At 32.3% G+C, this 14,182-nt stretch overlaps 2 protein-coding genes across 2 annotated transcripts in view; both read left to right on the forward strand.

Annotated features, from left to right (window-relative positions):
- Window positions 1-4,309: 4,309 nt before the first annotated feature.
- On the forward strand, window positions 4,310-5,229 carry LOC111380237 (auxin-responsive protein SAUR36-like). Its single transcript, XM_023003744.1, has one exon. It carries the CDS (start codon window positions 4,374-4,376, stop codon window positions 4,806-4,808), a length of 435 nt encoding a protein of 144 aa, XP_022859512.1. The 5' UTR covers window positions 4,310-4,373; the 3' UTR covers window positions 4,809-5,229.
- LOC111380234 (filament-like plant protein 4) overlaps window positions 4,979-14,182 on the forward strand; it is a 14,977-nt gene continuing 5,773 nt past the window's right edge. The window contains exon 1 of the mRNA XM_023003739.1: window positions 4,979-5,098. Coding sequence (XP_022859507.1) covers window positions 4,979-5,098 — 120 coding nt within the window. The remainder of the gene's footprint in view (window positions 5,099-14,182) is intronic.

Below are 14,182 nucleotides of genomic sequence, written 5' to 3' on the forward strand. Positions count from 1 at the left end.
ACGGAATCAAATGACAGAACAACATTAGCTAGCAATTAAAATGCTACTTCAATCCAATATATCTTATAGAAAATTAATTAGTAGATTTAAAAATCTACATTTTATTTTGGCCAACAGAATTAATTAAAAGAAAATAAGGAAATGATAATTTATGATATGCAGCTAGAAAAACTTCATATTTTTAATTTTATAAGTCTCATGTTTACCCTAAAATCAATGAGTAATGTTATTCGTAGTCGCTCAGTACGGTAGTCGCCCTACGTGGCGGCATACACATGACAGGTGATTATTTGATGCATTAATGTGGTAGTTTTTTAATTCATTAATGCATCAAATAATCACCTGCCATGTGTGTGTCACGTAGGGTGACTGTCGCAGTGAGCGATTGCAAATAGCATTATTCAAAATCAATGGACAATAATTAAGGTTCATTTAATCTGAAAGTTTTGATCTAATTTATGTCACGAGGCATGTGCATGATCTGCCAGTCAAAGCTAATTCTTCACATATTCTTGATAAATATATTTTTTTTAGCGCAAGTCTGAATTAACATTAGAAAATATATTTAGGGTCTAACATAACTTTTGAAAAGTCAGAAGTCGTTTATGAAATTATCTGCTTTTAAAATTTTTTTGTTTGATTAGAAGAGTTTTTAGATGAAGCTACTTTAACGTCGCTTCTTCAGAAATCTCTAATACAAAAAGCGGAAGTAAAAGTAAAAATCTTATCAAACAAACCCTTAGCATTGTATTTAAGAGGATAAACATCAAGATTACGCCTTCTCTGCACATAATCTCTGCCTTAATTAACCTCCTTTAAACTGAAAAATAATATTAAAAAGTCATTAAATTTGTTTAACATAACATTTAGAAGCATGCAACGTTACGTGGCAGCTTGCTTCGAATAATGCCAAACACATATCCACTAATTATGTTGGATAAACTGCGTCGGTGTTATCGGATCAAATATTATTAACCGTTTGGTGCAATCGGACAGCCTGGTAATGAAGATTAATCACTGTCTATTGGCCTTAACAACCTCGTTAATCTCGTAATTAGCAAGGTTTTGTTAAGACTCTATGCTGTCATCCCGACCATTTCTGAATCTTTTGCCACACGGTTTAGCACTAATCCAAATGTTCGTCAGTTCGTGCACAAGAGTTTATGTGACCTAAACATTTTGGAGGATTCGAAAACTCGAAGATTATCTAGTAGGAGATTGTGTTAAATGAACTTTCACTACATTACAAACAAGAACAACTAATTGGTTGTTAATCAAAAGGACAAACATACTAAAAATCAGCTGCCATTATTGAATGTTAGTACCCAATTTTTTGTTATCGTGACTATCCAATGAAATAATAAAGGCCCTAGACATACAATTTATATTATGATACATTGAAATCAAATATAAAAATTCATTTGGATTATACCTATGAGACGACCGACCATTGGTCTTCCTAGGTTGGGTCTCGTTTCATGACGGAAGTGATAATATGACAATTGCTATACGTGGTATCGTTATGAACATCTTGATGTATATTTTAAGTTAAATAAACTATTGGGACACGACAAATGCTTTGTATCTTGACTCATACCAATTGGCTTATGACGTGTGGAAGTGTGGTCGTTGAGCACACAAGGATGAGCAAGGTGAGGTAAAATTCTAGTGTAAGAGACTTGTGTCCCAACATATTAAATTGGATGATTATACCATCATGAAATGTACATTTTCGATTGACACGTGCTCAGTTTAAGTGGGGAATGCATAAAGAGTCTACAGTCGATCAAGAGTATCATAACCCGTACATAGAAAATGGTGATGATGAAGTGACCCACAATACATACTTGAGGCTTACCAAAACTAGTTGGAAAACAAGTGAAAACACATGGCTTCTTTGCACTCGAGGTTACATAGATTTGACGCTAAAGTAGCACAATGATGCATATACAACATATCGTTAATAAGAATCGAGATCTCAACAGTACACTCAAAATATTACAATTTCTCCGCATTATATTCCCAAAATCTTTCCTGTACACAAGTGCTTGTGAGTAAGTGAATAGAAACAAATGCACAAAAGTCCAACTTTGAGAAAGAAAACAAGGAAATATATAACATCATTAAGAGATTTTACATGACTCTGCCGGATTATGTTTGGCAAAATAGATATTGGGATGCAAATTTGCCCAATACATTGAACAATGTTAGTGTATATTATTTGATCCGTATATTGTAGCAATTGGAATATTATATGTTGGATTAGACAATACGAAATTTGATTAAAGAAATAAAAAAAAAATATATTTTTTAATCTTTTATTCAATTCTCGACCCTCCAAGTCTTTAGTGACGCCTAGGGTATCATTCTCCCTTGGCATCCTACTGACCCTTCAAATCTCAACGCCCATTACCAAAAACAATCAGAATCTTTTCATCCCTAACCAAAAATAATAATAAAGAAAACCACAAATTTAATTTTAGGGTTCATACTTCACATCAATGCCACACGTCAAGACCTAGATGCATGTACTACATGAAGCCAAACACGATTAAACTAAAATGTAACAAAAACAAATGATTAAAAATTGATAAAATTTGGATTGCAGCCAATGAATTTTAATAAAAATGATGGACGAGGCAGTGTTGCACATGGTTCATGGGAATAAAAAATTATTAGACAAATAAAAAAAATGTAATTTTTTATTTATTGGGTAAAGAAGAAAAGCATCTTTTATAGAGTCAAGCCAACTACCCGTAAGAACATAATAGATTTTATTGAACCTTTTCTCAAACTTTGCACGCGGATGCTTTCGAGTGCACGGCCCTCCATATTTACTATTGATCGCTGCCGTTGTTCCTAAACGGCAAAACCCTTTTTTAATTGCATATTTGTTATGTTGAATGAGAGTTCGTGTTATGAATATGTATAAAGAAATAGTCTTCTTTTCAGTCACATTCTCTTCTCGGGTTATACTTGATGTACATAATTTATGTACATAAGGGTGTTCACACTCTTCACATGAGTGGGACACCAAGACTTTTTCTTCTCTAAAATTCCCTTCTTTTTATTCCAATTATATGTTTTTCAAATAAAATAAATGTAAATTCAAAATATTTTCTACTACTATTAATTACATATTCTTCAAAATAAATAATTTTAAACATTTATTCAATAAAAAAATGAGACTCAAATAGGAAAATACTTATTTGAAAGTATTGAGAACATAACGTTCTAGAATGAAAGTTAAAGTTCGTGAAAATATTTAAGCAAATCAATAGGTGATATGTTTGATACATTGTTTTAATATTACTTAACATAATACTCGATAATGATTTATCCACTATTTGGTTTAGATAAAAATCAGATTTTTTTTATAAATTTTGATAGAATTTTCGTTTAAAAAGTTGTGCATTCCATAAAATGGATGATTATTTATTAACTGTCATAAATTTTAATAAGATTTGTTGGTTGAACTAAACATGGGCATAGCATTTATTAATACAATTCCCAATATGTAATAGTCAATACTTAAGTAAAAGCCTAAAATCAGTTTTAATCACATATTCATAATTGTTATTCATTATTATCCACACATTTCACGAGACTTACTACTATTCTTATTTATAAATTTTGCCAAACACAAATAAATTTAACTTTTTTTTTTTTAAGTTGAAAATACAAAGAAGTGTAAATATGTGAAATATTTATGAAGATCAAAACGCTTAAATATCAAATTGGAATAACAGCAATTTTTTTTAGTCAAGAATATTCAAGTAAATTCCTAATTTTTTATTGATATTTTTAGCTTTCATGCGTCACCTTTGACACTTTTAAGACAACCTGTATTTCACTTTTTGCCCCCAAAAGAAGAAGATAATGATTTATTTATCTATTTCGATAATCTAATTTATGAAAAATAATATATATATATATATATCGCTTAAATATCAAATTGGAATAACAGCAATTTTTTTTAGTCAAGAATATTCAAGTAAATTCCTAATTTTTTATTGATATTTTTAGCTTTCATGCGTCACCTTTGACACTTTTAAGACAACCTGTATTTCACTTTTTGCCCCCAAAAGAAGAAGATAATGATTTATTTATCTATTTCGATAATCTAATTTATGAAAAATAATATATATATATATATATATATATATATATATATCACCTCAAGCAATTGCCCAATCACAGCCATTGTCCCTATGGTGTAATTATCACTAAACCTAAGGGCATTTGCTCAAACGCAACATTATATATCGCCTCCTCCTCCCCCGTAATTCGATCTCCTCACTTTCTCATTCAAAACTCACTCCACCATAACAAAACAAGCATATTAATTTTCTTTGAGCTTTTCCTTACCAAAAATGTCTGCATGTAGCAAAATCAGCCACATTGTAACACTCCGCTGGATGCTGCGACAATGGCGGAAGAAGGCGGCGGCGGCGGCCATCAGCACCCGCCGCCGTATACCCTTCGACGTGCCGGCGGGTCATGTGGCGGTCATAGTCGGGTCTAATTACAAAAGGTTTGTAGTCCGAGCGACGTATCTGAACCATCCATTGTTCAAGAAATTACTGGTTCAAGCAGGGGAAGAATATGGATTCACCAATTCAGGCCCGCTTGCCATTCCCTGTGACGAATCACTCTTTGAAGAGATCCTCCGGTACTTGGCCCGCACGGAATCGAATAAGAACTCGGCCAGCTTCATGACATTCGAGGACTTTCAGAGATATTGTCGAGTTGGGATTTTGAGCAACTTTGATTTTCGGGCCGAAACAGAGGCCCTTTTGCATCGGTGAGAAGCATTTCAAACTGGGTTGACTCATTTGAGTTAGGTCCTTGCACAGTGACTGCTAGAAAATTCTTCCCAGGACGGTGATTATTTTTGTCCTTTTTAATTATTTTGTAACTTTCTAAGTAAATTAATTTGAGCGGCCTGAGTCAAGACTGGTCTAGAGACAGAATTATAATGGAGATGGCAAGCGGGTGGGCGAGTTACCACCGAGTCGTCCCGAGTTCCATAAGGACGGAGTCAACCAATGACACAGGCGGAACTACCCCTATACTAATGCAAATTACTCAGAGTAAAGTAACAAGTGAAGATTTTTAAGGTCACTTTTGTAATAAACGAAATGTGATTCTTATTCATTCATTATAGAAATTCAATCATGTATCTTCATTTCATCATTGATAAAATGCAACAAATTTTTTTTTCTTGAATATTTTTTTTTATAATATAATAGTTATTACCGATTGGTATAACGTGCTACAAACCCATAATTGGAGTTCTATATTTTCTTTTCTTGGGTGCACCAATTTTTTATAGTTAAAACTAGAAAAATCGTAACTCTTTTATACATTTCTTCTACTCTCATATTCTTCTTTCATTTTTTTCTCCTTTTCCATTTTTGATATCGAATATCTTGGATGAAGATTACTTCATTTCATCATGACTCGTTTTTCACTTTACAAGAATTCACATTGAAATAGTTTTCAATTCTCGATATATAACCAAGATAACGGTTGATCTTGATTTATTTATGTTAAATTTACATTATTGAAAGAGGAATGTGGCAATGATGAGTTAGATGAAGAATAAGTCATTGGACTACACAATCATTAAGCTGGCAATTGAAAAAGTTCGTTGTTGCTTTAGAATTAATTAAGGGCATTTGACTTTGATCCCTAATGACTTCATAGTTCAAGTATTTAGGTGGAATTTAATATTATGGACTAAACAAGAAAATAGGTAAATTACCTTACATATAATTTATTAAATGGCTTAACTCTCACTTGAAGCTTCATATTAAGTATTAACCGATGCTAATGTTTGATATATCTAGTTTAGGGGTAAGGTAGATATGGATGTATAAACCACTAGTCATACTACACAAAGGTTTTGAAGACCAAGTCTCGCCGAATAGGCTAAAAAGTTTTGACATTTTCGATTTACATTTGACAAATTTATAAATCACTATAAATCGATCATATTTCAATGACATTTTTAATGGGCCCATAAGTATTATTAACTTATTCATTTATCATTTCTATCTATTTATAAATTAAAATATTTATAAGTTCCTTCAAAAGAAAGAAAATAATTATTGTAAAGCTGTCCAATTCGAGCTGGTGCCTGGTAATGTGAGATTTTTTTTTAATTTTTGGGTCATAATTCATATTGAGAAAGTACGATTTGAAAGAGATTAGAGAAGGAAAGAAGAAAATGAACCTAAGACCCTCGAAAAATGCAATTTGGTAGATGTGCTAGCCACTTTGTAAAGCTGTCCAGTTTTATTTTTTGTTCATTGGCCAACATGGGCCGGCCTGGCTCCAAAAAGGTAGTTTTTAGCCAGGCATGACAAAACGTGGCCGGTTTGGGCCTTTACTATACACTTGATAAGTTTAGATCAATTCTTGATTTTCATGTTTTATTTGAGATTTATACTCATCCAAATACTAATTCAAAGAATGGATTTTACATTACGTAAATCATAAAATGAAAGGTCTAAGCTCGTAAGTGATGGATCATGTTTCTTGGCTAAGAGACAATTTCGCTATATACTTATTTCTAAGGTCAAATTTACTATTTTCCTTGGATTCCATCTTATCTAAAATGCATTTTTTTCTATCCACTTTTAAACCATATTCTCTAATAAAATAATATTATACGTAAGTTAAAAAAATTTCATTCTTTTTTAATTTCACATTTTTCAAAAAAATACTATTCCAAAATACTTTTTTTTTTTTTTAAATAAAAACCTCATTAAAATGGAGTCCAAACAAGAACAAAATTTCTTTTTCACATGACATCCCCATCCATGCCTTTTCTCCACAGCCATGCCTCCGGGATAGTCGCTGATAGACAGTGAGAATCATCTACCATAAATTAATTATCATCGTCACTCATAAAGGGATATATCTAAACCGAACGTCATGAGACATGCCGTCAATGTCCTTCGCTTCCATAGTCATTATTTGATGTAGGCCCAAGGTTATTTATATTTCTCAGTGTGACCCAAAGAGAGAATTTTAAGTGAGGGAGGGGGTTCAAATGGCAAATTAAGCACGTGAAATGAGCATTGCCGAGTTGCTGCAATGTGGAAAAATGACAGGGATGCGCATGCCGAGCCCACTAAACAAAAAATAGAAAATCCTCAATTTCTTAATTATCTTAGCTCCATTTTGTGTACTTTTGTGGAAATCCCCAAAAGGACAAAATTAGAAGAATGTGGAGTTTCACCTAAAAGGACTGCGTTATGATATCTCAATGTCACATAATTACACTTTAATTACAATGTCAAGACTGTCGCTACAGAATTATTCATATGAATTCAATAAGTGCCTATTTGATTTGACCGATTTTCCATTTTTCACATTTTCGTATGTTTGATTGCAATTATTTTCTTTTCTTGGCAATTCATTTTCCTTCCTCCCCCACATGAGGAAAACCAATTCTCATGAAACCATGGGGAAATTGGTTTTCCAGATGGATTTTTTTTTTTTTTTTTTTACACTCGTAAGTGATGGATCATGTTTCTTGGCTAAGAGACAATTTTGCTATATACTTATTTCTAAGGTCAAATTTACTATTTTCCTTGGATTTCATCTTATCCAGAATGCATTTTTTTCTATCCACTTTTAAACCACATTCCCTAATAAAATAATATTATACGTAAATTAAAAAATTTTCATTCTTTTTTAATTTCACTTTTTTCAAAAAAACACTATTCCAAAATACTTTTTAAACAAAATAAATAAAAACCTCATTAAAATGGAGTCCAAACAAGAACAAAATTTCTTTTTCACATGACATCCCCATCCAGGCCTTTTCTCCACAGCCATGCCTCCGGGATAGCCGCTGATAGACCTTGAGAATCATCTACCATAAATTAATTATCATCGTCACTCATAAAAGGATATATCTAAACCGAACGTCATGAGACATGCCGTCGATGTCCTTCGCTTCCATAGTCATTATTTGATGTAGGCCCAAGGCTATTTATTTTTCTCAGTTTGACCCAAAGAGAGAATTTTAAGTGAGAGGGAGGGGGTTCAAATGGCAAATTAAGCACGTGAAATGAGCATTGCCGAGTTTCTGCAATGTTGAAAAATGACAAGGATGGGCACGCCGAGCCCACTAAACAAAAAATAGAAAATCCTCAATTTCTTAATTATTTTAGCTCCATTTTGTGTACTTTTGTGGAAATCCCCAAAAGGACAAAATTAGAAGAATGTGGAGTTTCACCGAAAAGTCAATGTCACATAATTACACTTTAATTACTATGTCAAGACTGTCTCTACGGAATTATTCATATGAATTTAATAAAGGCTTATTTGATTTGACCGATTTTCCATTTTTCACATTTTTGCATATTTGATTGCAATTATTTTCTTTTCTTGGCAATTCATTTTCCTTCCTCGCCCACATGACCATTTTTTCTTGGTTTTGTAGAAAACCAATTCTCATGAACCCATGGGGAAATTGGTTTTCTAGATGGATTTTTTTTTTGGCAATTGGAACAAATTCTATCCCCAATTGTAATAAATTATATCATTTTAATTGATAATTTTCATTAAAAACAAAGTTAAATGAACACCCAAAAATAGAAAATTTCAGCATTTTTTAGGTGAAAAATTATACCAGTTAAACACATTTAATTAACAATTTTCAGGAAAATAAGTTTTAGACAATTCAATTTTCTGTAATTCGTTTTCTTTCCATCCAAATTTCATTCTTGCAATGAAATTAGTTGGCTGCTCAAATCGAGAAATGGTACAATTAAATAAGTAAAATAAAAATAAATAGTACCAATGAGTTGGTAAATACCAATTTAAGGCAAAGTCGAATCCAATGAAAAAACACCCTATAGTGCATAGAGCTGGTGGACCAAAGCTATCCTAGGTCAAAAGAGTGTGGGTCCCAATAGGGTATAATTTGGTTCCATTTCTTATCTCCTTATGCTTTCGTATCAACAAAGCAAAGGTTGCTTGTCCAGGGACTATATAGTCATTAGCAAACTTCCAAAGGGTAAATCCGTCACCTCACGTATGAATTTTCTTTAAAATTTGTTAAAGACAATTATTTTTATTTTTTGGCATACTACTTTATGCGAACAGTAGATTTTTTTCCCAAATTAGATGGGGGAAATATTGTCACTGTTGAGAATGCCGACAAATACAGGTTTCAGTAATCAGCAGGCTAAAACGTAGTCGTTTCAACTGGACATGTACGATGATTGTGGTCCCACCTTAAATGAAAATTGAATGAGAGCAGCTTTAGCTCCACTGAAACGTGTGGGACTGTGGTCCCGTCATTTCCTTGACCTTCTATTGCCTTCAAATTCAAAAAATTCGCAAAAATTAATAATTTAATATTTAATTAATTTAGAACTGCTATTTATGAATGGGTCCAATGAGGTACAGACAGCTTGGGATTAGGACTTGAAGTACGGGGTCCCACAGAGTAAATACGGGTAACCGAAATCACATAAACCGGGCTCCACTTATTAAAATCCGGTCAACGGTCTCAAACCAACCGACCCATATCGTCACACACTGTTGTGACGGTGCAAAATTTTTAGCTTATGCCAATTACTATTTTCTTTTTCCACGTCTGCCTCTCTTTTTTATTAGTATATATATTCTCACACCATAAAAATAAAGATTTAACATGAATAAAATGTATTATAAAGAAAAACTTCTGTTGTTATAAATATAATACAAACAATCAGCCATAACACAATTTAAAATAAATACAAAGATTTATTTTCTTGGCTAAGAGACAATTTCGCTATATACTTATTTCTAAGGTCAAATTTACTATTTTCCTTGGATTTCATCTTATCCAGAATGCATTTTTTTCTATCCACTTTTAAACCACATTCCCTAATAAAATAATATTATACGTAAATTAAAAAATTTTCATTCTTTTTTAATTTCACTTTTTTCAAAAAAACACTATTCCAAAATACTTTTTAAACAAAATAAATAAAAACCTCATTAAAATGGAGTCCAAACAAGAACAAAATTTCTTTTTCACATGACATCCCCATCCAGGCCTTTTCTCCACAGCCATGCCTCCGGGATAGCCGCTGATAGACCTTGAGAATCATCTACCATAAATTAATTATCATCGTCACTCATAAAGGGATATATCTAAACCGAACGTCATGAGACATGCCGTCAATGTCCTTCGCTTCCATAGTCATTATTTGATGTAGGCCCAAGGTTATTTATATTTCTCAGTGTGACCCAAAGAGAGAATTTTAAGTGAGGGAGGGGGTTCAAATGGCAAATTAAGCACGTGAAATGAGCATTGCCGAGTTGCTGCAATGTGGAAAAATGACAGGGATGCGCATGCCGAGCCCACTAAACAAAAAATAGAAAATCCTCAATTTCTTAATTATCTTAGCTCCATTTTGTGTACTTTTGTGGAAATCCCCAAAAGGACAAAATTAGAAGAATGTGGAGTTTCACCTAAAAGGACTGCGTTATGATATCTCAATGTCACATAATTACACTTTAATTACAATGTCAAGACTGTCGCTACAGAATTATTCATATGAATTCAATAAGTGCCTATTTGATTTGACCGATTTTCCATTTTTCACATTTTCGTATGTTTGATTGCAATTATTTTCTTTTCTTGGCAATTCATTTTCCTTCCTCCCCCACATGAGGAAAACCAATTCTCATGAAACCATGGGGAAATTGGTTTTCCAGATGGATTTTTTTTTTTTTTTTTGACAATTGGAACAAATTCTATCCCCAATTGTAATAAATTATATCATTTTAATTGATAATTTTCATGAAAAACAAAGTTAAACGAACACCAAAAAATAGAAAATTTCAGCATTTTTCAGGTGAAAAATTATACTAGTCAAACACATTTAATTAACAATTCTCAGAAAAATAAATTTTCGGCAATTCAATTTTCTATAATTCGTTTTCTTTCCATCCAAATTTCATTCTTGCAATGAAATTAGTTGGCTGCTCAAATCGAGAAATGGTACAATTAAATAAGTAAAATAAAAATAAATAGTACCAATGAGTTGGTAAATACCAATTTAAGGCAAAGTCGAATCCAATGAAAAAACACCCTATAGTGCATAGAGCTGGTGGACCAAAGCTATCCTAGGTCAAAAGAGTGTGGGTCCCAATAGGGTATAATTTGGTTCCATTTCTTATCTCCTTATGCTTTCGTATCAACAAAGCAAAGGTTGCTCGTCCAGGGACTATATAGTCATTAGCAAACTTCCAAAGGGTAAATCCGTCACCTCACGTATGAATTTTCTTTAAAATTTGTTAGACAATTATTTTTATTTTTTGGCATGCTACTTTATGCGAACAGTAGATTTTTTTCCCAAATTAGATGGGGGAAAATATTGTCACTGTTGAGAATGCCGACAAATACAGGTTTCAGTAATCAGCAGGCTAAAACGTAGTCGTTTCAACTGGACATGTACGATGATTGTGGTCCCACCTTAAATGAAAATTGAATGAGAGCAGCTTTAGCTCCACTGAAACGTGTGGGACTGTGGTCCCGTCATTTCCTTGACCTTCTATTGCCTTCAAATTCAAAAAATTCGCAAAAATTAATAATTTAATATTTAATTAATTTAGAACTGCTATTTATGAATGGGTCCAATGAGGTACAGACAGCTTGGGATTAGGACTTGAAGTACGGGGTCCCACAGAGTAAATACGGGTAACCGAAATCACATAAACCGGGCTCCACTTATTAAAATCCGGTCAACGGTCTCAAACCAACCGACCCGTATCGTCACACACTGTTGTGACGGTGCAAAATTTTTAGCTTATGCCAATTAGTATTTTCTTTTTCCTCGTCTGCCTCTCTTTTTTATTAGTATATATATTCTCACACCATAAAAATAAAGATTTAACATGAATAAAATGTATTATAAAGAAAAACTTGTGTTGTTATAAATATAATACAAACAATCAGCCATAACACAATTTAAAATAAATACAAAGATTTATAGAATCGTGACACTAAAAAAAAAAAAGAAGATATATTAAATGGTTACAAACGTATTATAAAATACCACAATTTATTAAATAATTATCTCATCAAGTTTATGTTGACTATCAGATACATTTGATGGTATCTGAGCAAAAAGCTAATTCCTTGCCGACTAATGGGCCGATGGGCATGGAGAAATACAACTACAAAGGACAAACATTCGAATATAATTTATTCTAAACAGTTAAAATCTTTCTAATTAGTCGATCGTTGGTTAATTTTTTACAATATCATTATACTAATTTAGAGAACATTTTATGCCTTTTCACTGCTTTTTGAATTTCTTAAAGACCAACATATCATTGTGCGGGCCATTCATGATGGTTTCTAAAGATAGGAAAAAATGATTGTTCGCTATGCTTTCTACAAGTTAATCATGAAACTGAAGTGTGAAGTAAATACCTGTCGGTGTTGACGTAAAAAAACATTAAAATGTTCTAAAATAAACAAAATAAAGATTATTTAGTAAAAAAAAATCATTTATTTCCTCTGTTCCACGCAGGAAAGAAAACGAAAAGCCTCATTCCGTGGTCCGAAAATTTTCTTCTTTGGCGTTTAAAAGTTTTGCAATTTTATATCTAAATCTTGATGATAGTTCGGATCAAGTTTAGTTTGTTGGAGTAGAAACTTGATTCTCAATTTTTACTGATTTTTCTGTTGTACCTAAAAAACAAATGCTCAACGTAATCTCAAGCACTTAAAATGAGAGAACAAATATTTTTTAAGGACATTGTGTAATACACGTGCCTATGTTTGTACATTTGTACTCTCTTTAGCGATTTGTATTTTTCATGCAATTCTTGATCCCTAGTTTTTTTTTTTCTTTTGTATAAAAATATATTATTATAGTCTATAAGTTTATATTAACAACACATTCAATAAAATGAATATGTAATGTAAAGTTAGAAGAAACAAAGTGATTAATTAATTTATCTATTCACAAGCTACATGCATATCACCAAGAACATCTCTTGTGGTAAACCGCAAAAAATGATTGTGTTGGGAAGTAAAAATCTTTAAAAGAAACATCCTATCCGCATATCAACCAAGCTTTTTGTTTTCTCCAATGCACATGTTTGGGCATATATCGACGGCCAACTAATTGTTTGCCATTTTATAATTTATTTTTTTTGAATTATAATGGGATAATTGTAGAAATTTCGTGCTTCTTTGATGAATTATTTGCAACCTCAAATTATTTGCCAAACTTATGATTATTTTCGGCCGAAGGGATCTACAAAAACTTGGGGCAACGAATGTGTTGGAATGGATTCATCACACCGAAACACTCTTTTATCAAAACTACTTACCAAGGATAAATTATAGCACCTAGAAATTGATAGAAATCGCATCTTTTGTGGGTAGATGGAAAAAACCAGCTAACCCTTATTTTTCTCCTGTCCGTTCAGTGTGTCGTTGTGGGGACAGATCAGAAAGTAGATTGGTATTACACGCTCAATGTCTAGGTTAGCAAGCTCATTAAAGTGGATCAAAAAGGAGGCTCGAGGGACTTCTTGGCAAAAAAAAGTCAAGAGAACGCACTAGCTAGAACTGTCTACAACATTCTAGATGGCAAGAAACAGACAAATATTTGAAGATTTTAGGCTCCACTTCGATAGTATTGTGAGACAGATCAAAACATGTATACAAAAGTTATGTTTACATTGTATCCTAATGTTTTGATCCATTTTGAGTTCTTATCTTTGGGTCATTAGATTGTGTAGTTGATATATCTTATGATTTAGTAGGGATTTTGTAAGCTCAAGTATGCCATGTGTGCTTATACATGAGTTTTGATCTATATAATTTTGCATTTACCAATAATAATAAGGATCATATCCCAATTTTGCTTTTGTCAAGCAAGTAACTAAAAACCTGCTTTCTTATGAGAGTATTACTTGTGAGTTTCATAAAATGTAAGAATAAAAGGTGAATTGATTGATTATAAGTAATTATAAACATTAGTCTAAAAATGGACATTGTAATCTCTACGGTCTTGTGATCTATGAAAATATTAAAAAGTTGATTAAAGAAAACTAGAAATACATTCAAAATAAATAGAAACGATCTTTTGTCCATAGTGAATAGGAATTATATTGGCTACCTATTAATGTGTTAATGTCACATTAA

This window comes from Olea europaea, unplaced genomic scaffold (genome assembly GCF_002742605.1).
Source record: "Olea europaea var. sylvestris unplaced genomic scaffold, O_europaea_v1 scaffold2109, whole genome shotgun sequence".
In the NCBI taxonomy this organism is placed as follows: domain Eukaryota; kingdom Viridiplantae; phylum Streptophyta; class Magnoliopsida; order Lamiales; family Oleaceae; genus Olea; species Olea europaea.